The sequence below is a fragment of the Dermacentor variabilis genome, chromosome 6, assembly GCF_050947875.1.
Source record: "Dermacentor variabilis isolate Ectoservices chromosome 6, ASM5094787v1, whole genome shotgun sequence".
Taxonomy (NCBI): Eukaryota; Metazoa; Arthropoda; class Arachnida; order Ixodida; family Ixodidae; genus Dermacentor; species Dermacentor variabilis.
Genome location: NC_134573.1, coordinates 94,435,046 through 94,442,709, shown reverse-complemented (window position 1 = coordinate 94,442,709; position 7,664 = coordinate 94,435,046). Strand labels below are relative to the sequence as shown.

Genomic DNA, 7,664 nt, shown 5'->3' with positions numbered 1-7,664 from the left:
TCTCGTACTGACGTTGGTCCTATTGTTCCATCATTCTTCCATCATGCGTCATGGAATCTCAGTACCTCATGACCTCCATCAATGATGAAGCAGTTACTGCCGAAGCTAAAAAGCAAGGAAATGGACGATGTTGAAAAAAGCGGTGTTCTGTTTGGACGGTAGTTAAAAATACAATCGCGGCCATTTTTGCCCAAGAAAACATAATACATAGTGTACACAGGATCACCACGACGATGTACTTATTAAGGCTCCAAAGTTGACCTGCGAAGCCCTGTTTTTCTTTGAATTTGGTGACTCCCACGGAGGGGCCATTGTTCACAACCTCAGTGACAGTGACCAACAGCTCCGTTAAAGAACGAGAGGAAAGCACAGTACTAGTGTGTCACTTTCCTAGGTCGGCTAATTTATTCTGAGACGCATTTTCATGAGCATCATCAATCGCTCAGAGTTTGTGCATAGTGGCATGGTTTATTCCAAGAACAAGCATTAAACATCGATAACTTGCGAACATTCAGATGAACTCGCACCCTGTCTTGCTCTCCCTGCTATCTTCACAGCGGAATGCCTTGCGAAATTGCGCAGCCCTTGTGGCCAGATTGCAGAGTTCAGCCCGCTCCCTGTCGCCGCAGAAATGGCTGCAGAAACTCACGAAAAACGTTTGGTCTTCGCTCAACGACTCCAAGAATCGAAGCCTGGGATAGCTGTGCACACCCACGGTGGCGTCGGCGAACGCACGCAAAGTCACGTTCAGTGCGAACAGATCTGCGAGTGCGCGCTTATCGCGTCTGTTGTTCGCATCGTTCAGCCAGCACTTGAACTTCTGGCCCCACTTCATACCTGGCTGACCTTTTCCGTCCAGCATTCTGCCACGCTCGTCAAACGCGCGAACAAGAGCGCGGGCCATCTCGAAACCGAGACCGCTGAACGCCATGAGACGGGAGCCATCCCTGCATTCAAAAAGTAGTCAGTTAAGGTGGACGCGAGTGCTACTCGGCCAGCGCAAAAAAATAAAAAATAAAAGAAAGACATGGGAGATAACATCCAATGACAACATTTCGAAAACTAAATAGATCTATTCTAAACGTTCCACAGAACATTTTTCAATGTTGCTAGTGTTTTCCGTAAGTTTACTGCCTCATTGATGCCATTCTGTATTTTGTGTCAGGTTTTCTTTATTTGTGTGCACGTGTGTGTGTCCTTGTTCAAATGATACGCTTGCTTGTAGCCTTCACTTTATGTTCATTGTGAATTCACTGCATTAACGCTGTGTTTCATTAGGTTATAATACATGTGAGACTTTAGGTTAATTGATAATAGTGTACTGCGCTTACTGTATTTACATTTGCTGTTTCATTCGTCATTACCGTGCGTACCTTTCATGTGCCGCTCTCTTACTCTACACCCTACTTGAGCTTCATTAGGCACCTTGAAATGAATTTTTAAAAATAAACTTGAATTTTAAGAAAAAAAGTATGAATCGAAAGGGCACATGCACCAATAGCGTGCAGGGTTTAGGTAAGCATTGACATACGAGAGCTCTATCAGCTTCTTGCTCATTGAAAAAGCCCTCTAAGCAGAAGTGTATTTCATACATTGAAAATAGACATAAATCAACTGCCGAACAGCCCCACTAAATCATTCTGGGTCATCTATGAGCATCTCGTAATGTCCAAATTCTTTTTCTTGCTCCAGCTTCTAGACACATGTAGTTCTTTTTTAATAGCTGACATAATTCTTTCATGGCGATAACAATTATCTGGACACTCCAGGCGCATTTCTGCAGTCACCTTGAGGTTCGGTATAAGTCCAACGGCGATAAAATTGTCGCCGCGCGCCCTGTGCCGTATGTGCGAGTGAAAGCGTACTGGGGTGAGCCAGCAATTGCGGCTCAATCTCGTGCACACGAGCGAGGAAGGCGGGGAGGAAACGCGCCGCCTTCCGTCGCACTCAAGGTTCTGAGGGGAGGGGGGAGGGGGGCGCGTTCTACTCCGGGCTGCCCGGCCGGCCGCGCACGCCTGCCCGGGCCGCTGTATCTTGAAAGTCACGTGTGACGGGGACAGAGTCCTCCCGTGCGCTGTGATTTCAAGGCTTAGTTCGCGTTGAGCCGAGATGCAGCACGAAGGTCCATTCGCTTGCCACTGCTGCCTCGCTTGCTCACTGCAGCGTCTTTACAGCGAGCTTCCGTGGTCATCGAGTTAGATGTTTTCATGTTTTCTTGCACGCGCGTGACACTATGTCTGTTAATTTAGTTAGTATGCCTATACTTACAAGCTTATACAGCCAATAAAACTATAGTATGCCCTTATTTCATATACCTAGCTGTCCATTCATTTGCTACTGCAATCAATGCTTCGCCCTTCGGGGGAAGCTGTGGTTTCTTTTAATTCGCCCTTGCCCTGTAGAAGCATTCTACTCTTTAAGCTAGACTACTCTAAAAGGCAGAGATTACTTCAACCAGAAATCAAACATATAATCGACTAATTACTATAGCTATGCAAATTACTTGTCAAATTAACAACTTCATGGCACACGTTACAATTTGCAAATTATAGCCGGTGAGTGGGCAAGGCGCATTCACTTGAAACGGATTATGAGGAAGGTACTAATTCTGAGATGCATTTTTCAACATGTGCAACGAAATACATTAATCTATCGGTTATTGTTTAGCTTCAGTGCATAAAGATGCGCTTTGCTCAGAAAGTGAGTAGAAATAAATTGTATTTTATGAGAATTTTGATGGCGCTTATTTTAAAACTGGTGCTAGTTAAAAAAAATTCTTCTCAGTGGATTTGCTTCAGAAACTCACTGGCTTCACTGCGTAAATGGTAATATGCGCCTTAAGGGAATTGGTCGAAAAGGCGATTAGTGAGACAATCTTTTAATAGTCATCAATTTTATTTTTTATGCAAAGAATGACCGTCTCTTTGAGGAATTCAACTCGATAAGCATATTTGTTCGCTATACCGCAAGCAATTTTCGATGGTTCCACTTAACGTATAACACCGGGCATATAAGCTCAGAGACAAGCTCAGAGACAGGCTTATTCAAAGAAGCACGCGCAATTGAATTAGCCATATTCTTAACATGAATTCCGCAGTAGTCTAGTCCTCATAGTAAATAATGTAAAGGTAAGTAATGCAAAACTAATAAATAAAATATGCTGAAAGGCTCAAACTTGTGCACCTTTCAAGCGCACCGAATACAAAAAGGGAATATTGCACTGTAGCTACACATAAAGCATTTAGCGGAAACTTGAGCAATGTTAAAACCAGCAAACGGTTACGCCCTAGAAATGGGTTCGTATCTGGGAAAACGAAATTAGAAGGAGAAATCAAGCTAAGAAAGTATTTCTACGCCTTCGTTCTCTTCACATGATCCAGCATAATGAATGTTACATTTATCTGCAACTAGGTCGAACTACTTTGGACGTTCAAATATGTGGGGCGGGAGCAGTTTATCAGTACAGCCAAATATAACTTCAACGTGAACACTCCGGGACGGCGTCTCAATCAAAATGACCTCAAGGTACCGTTGTGACAAAATAAACAGACCTATGCAAACTTTTGCATACCTGCATCACGAAGCTGATCACGAAGCTGATCAAATCCCAGCCGCGAAAGCCACATCTTGACGCGGGCGAAATGCAAAAACACCCGTGTACCACGCACTGGATACACGTTAAAGAACCCCAGGTGGTAAAAATTTATTCAGAGTCCCCAACTACGGCGTGTCTCACAATCAGGTGGTTGTTTTGGCATGTGAAACCCTCGAATTTGAACATATGGACCATGCACTGCGGAAGCAATGAAATCGTACACTCCGCTTAAGGCATACGGCCTTGCCATGGAGGGCCATTTACAGACATTTGGTTGAGCTCACTGAACATTGAGGGTACAGACGATTGACATCTACGATCGCTATCAAGAAGCTCGATCACGATTCAGTGGATCCAGATCGAGCAAAATCGCGATTGGAAATGCCCGTGTAACAGGACTCTATTCATCGGGCTCGGGTATAATCAAAATTGCACGTGTGACAAGGGCATCGACCGATATGGCAGGAGGTTTAAATATTTGTTCGTTCGATCAAAAATCTGTAGCGGTACTACTGGAAGTAAGGTAACCCGCCGTGGTTGCTCAGTGGCTATGGTGTTGGGCTGCTGAGCACGAGGTCGCGGGATCGAATCCCGGCCATGGCGGCCGCATTTCGATGGGGCCGAAATGCGAAAACACCCGTGTGCTTAGATTTAGGTGCACGTTAAAGAACCCCAGGTGGTCAAAATTTCCGGAGTCCTCCACTACGGCGTGCCTCATAATCAGAAAGTGGTTTTGGCACGTAAAACCCCAAATATTATTATTATTATTATTGGAAGTAAGGTAGATATGTACAGTAGAAACAAAGGCTGGTTAACGTAGTTGATGTGGTATTCGTAAGTTGCATTGCCTTGGAGAGTGAAGCTAATTCTGTTACACACCATGCAGAATTCTGTAGTGTCAGGAGCGCGGCGGGAACCGTACAACACAGCCGAAAGGCATATTCGGCTAAGGTGCGGAGTAGCGTGTGTACTTTTGACAAAGGCCGTGCATCTGTAGGGGTGATACATTGTGGCAACATTTATTGCACTCACCTCATATAGGAAGGTGCTAGGAGGGCCCACACTCCGAGTTCAAGAGAGTTGCGGCTGTATAGGTAGCGAACGCTGCGAGCATACGAGCGGACGCGCTTCGTCATAAGACTGTAGTAGTACTCGTTAGCCCGTGACTCCTGGAGCACTTTCATCGTTTGAAGCCGCAGAGAAAATAACGACGTGCCTTCTGCAGGAAATGCTGTGTAGATCTCGTTCACTGAGTTCCCACGGAAGAACGGTTCGGGAGGCCAAATGTGAATGCTTAGCTCATCCGCAATTTTGGCCTCTGCCCTAGTCTTCGTCGGTGAAGTGATACTGCTTGCGCTTTTGATGGACGCAAGTAGAGCGTTAGTAATAGAACTGAAGATTTGCGTGACACCACCGCGCTGTGACTCGCTGAAAAGTTTGGAAATGTAAGCAGCTACAACAGCAAGACCGTGCATTTCATGAACAGCTAGAAAGCACAGAGTCCTGGTCGTCAGCTTTTCGGTGTCCTTGTGTCCAGAATTGAAGTCGTCAAAACGGGAACCCATTGTCCACCCATAGATGTAAGCAAACATCCAGCCAGTCACGTTTAGAGCCACGTCGATCGGCAGGTCTTCGAGCATAGTGAAAGCGTGGTTGATCCTTGCTTTGTTGAAGGCGAGTATTTTTGTTTCGTTCGAAAGGGTCAGGCTGGCAGCACCGTGGAGAGAATTCCGCAACGTGGCCAGCCACTGGTCGGGGCCTACGCTCCCAGACAGCACATGGACTTTCTTGATAGGCGTAATGACGTCTACTTCGTCTGCTTCTTCACTCTCTGGATCCAGTCGAAACGATAGAGTGTTCCGCACGATTCCTTCGTCTAGCCGCAAGTCCGCCAGTTCCGTTTTGGTCAACGACACGGTGCCTCCGGATAGAAAAGACGCCACCTGGTGGGTAAAGTGCAGAACAAAACTCATTAGATGCTGACTGCGGGTCTTGTAGGTACTACAAGATAACAATTTAAAAGAGATACTGTTTTCGTAACGTAGTGTTTTATAAAAGCACTAACTTCAAGGCAAGCCTTACCGAGAACTTTAACCTATCAGATAAAATTTGTATGTGCAAAAAAGGCATGCAGAATGGTGATAATGACCGTACAACAGAGTTTACCTTTGTTCAGTTTTCTGGCTCCTAGAAAATGTGACAATAAGGCGGATCACATAAGTGACTTTAACTGCGTAAAACTGACTTCTGTCGTGTCTTGTTCTTGCCATCGCAGATAAATCATGAAGCATAGCCTCAACGTACAATGCCTTCAAAGAGGCCGTAAAAAGCCATTGTTCGCAAATAAATGACGCAATACAAAGCTGCCCCGCCATACGCACGAAAGAAGAGAATACTACTAAGCGCTAAATCAAACAAATCTTGCTAATGATAGCTTGCCCGGTGCAGCTGATACAATACAAACGCTAGATGGCTTGGACACAAAACAAAGGCTACGCAATATGGCGCTGAACTAACAAATGGCAGCAAATCGCCTTCGCCACGTGGGCCTGTGAGCTAGCGTTGGTATCACATTATGTCAAATGAACAAGGCCAACGCAATGCGCTGTCTCGTGCATTATGGCTCAAGTTTTCTGACGGCTGGCCATCTTTCAGAACAATTAGTTGAAGCTGAGTTGTTTCACTGATCACTGCCGTTTCTGCATTAATAGGATGGCGCACACCCTGAAGTAATGCATCGAAGCAGTTCTTATTTCGTTGTATTGTCTAGGCGCGCCTCTATGCTTGCTGTAGATTGGGTACCACTAGTGAATGAAGAAGGCCTTTTACCAGAAAAGGCAGTTTACGCCGCTTTTCTAACTTACATGTAATGTAACCTGTTATTAAGAAATTCAAGTAGGTACAAATTATTTTACCCTAATCAGTACGTGCCAAAGAGTCGAGAGCTGGACGAGTTGGGACACGCCTCGGATCCTAGTACTCGCGCACAAGAGATGAAACACGATGGAAGACACAGCATCCATATTGTCTTCCACCATCACTCGCCTCTTCTGTCATCGCTATTAAAGGTTCTCATATTCAACACAAGTACAAAGCTCCCAGGTTTGTCTCCTAAATGCTATTTGCAAAACAACTTCTGAATATCTTGCAATTTCGTATGCAAACAGCACAGATGCTTCAATGCAAATAATCACCTGCTGCGCAACTTTTTCGTAAGCGTCGTCCCCGAGGGATGAAAGCTGCGCCATGCGGAGCACGGGCACAGGTCCCGGTTCGTCCAAAGTGATCACGAACTCGTCGTGGGCCGCCGACGCCATCACATTCACGTCGAACCACAGAGATACTCGCCAATTTAAGGACAGGTCCACCAGTATTGTAAAAAGTGGGTTACCTGCAAAATCATATGCATTCTAGTTTTGTTATATCTATTTTTTTTTATATCGCTAGATTAAATCTCATAGCACTGAAGGAAACGTAATCCTTGTCATTCTTAGCCGTAGTCATCGCATTTAAGACGTGAACTAATGATTATTATTTAAATAAAAGCTGGCCTGATACAGAATGCCTAAAGCTTAATCTACGAGCAAGAACCAGTCTTCAACTCATTTTGTATATCACAGTGGCAGACACTTCGGTGTCTCTTTGCGTCTGTATAGTATACGGATAAGGACAGTGTAGAAACACAATAGGAACCAGCGTGAAGGCCTTTAACGGCATGTATTATTCAACACAAACAGTCTGCACACTGGTAACAGTATTCATCACCATTTGTTTGGTTTTATTGTTTATGCCAGTTCCTTTTCTTTTTTTTTTCCACATGTTCACTTCTCCCTAGTGGGGTCGCTGCTTCTAAATTTACCTTTTGCTAGCTTTCTCCAAGCGACTATGTAAGTATTCAGTTTTGGGCTGTATAACAGACTGCATCAGTTAAACTTGTCTTTAAGCCCCCCCAGTGATAATACTTAGCGCCCGCCATGTCTGACACGCTGTACCAACTGAATTCGCCGTGCAATCGCTCTAGCATTATCATACTAAAGCGGGTTAATATGACTCTCTGTTACTGTCGGCA

The 7,664-nt window shown here is 44.9% G+C and overlaps 1 protein-coding gene across 1 annotated transcript; it reads right to left on the bottom strand.

Annotated features, from left to right (window-relative positions):
• Positions 1–426: 426 nt before the first annotated feature.
• On the bottom strand, positions 427–6,976 carry LOC142584271 (neprilysin-2-like). Its single transcript, XM_075694413.1, has 3 exons — positions 6,790–6,976; positions 4,628–5,538; positions 427–947 (listed from the first exon to the last, which is right to left on the bottom strand). The coding sequence occupies exons 1-3, from the start codon at positions 6,910–6,912 to the stop codon at positions 512–514; spliced, it is 1,470 nt and encodes a 489-aa protein (XP_075550528.1). The 5' UTR covers positions 6,913–6,976; the 3' UTR covers positions 427–511.
• Positions 6,977–7,664: the final 688 nt, after the last annotated feature.

What these genes read in the sequence shown, in the direction of transcription:
- LOC142584271 (XM_075694413.1), bottom strand. Translation starts at nt 6,912, where the DNA reads ATGGCGTCGGCGGCCCACGACGAGTTCGTGATCACTTTGGACGAACCG. An exon ending in ACGAAAAAGTTGCGCAGCAG is followed by an intron (nt 5,539 to 6,789) that starts GTGATTATTTGC and finishes TTTACCCACCAG; the next exon opens with GTGGCGTCTTTTCTATCCGG. An exon ending in CTAGCACCTTCCTATATGAG is followed by an intron (nt 948 to 4,627) that starts GTGAGTGCAATA and finishes TTTTGAATGCAG; the next exon opens with GGATGGCTCCCGTCTCATGG.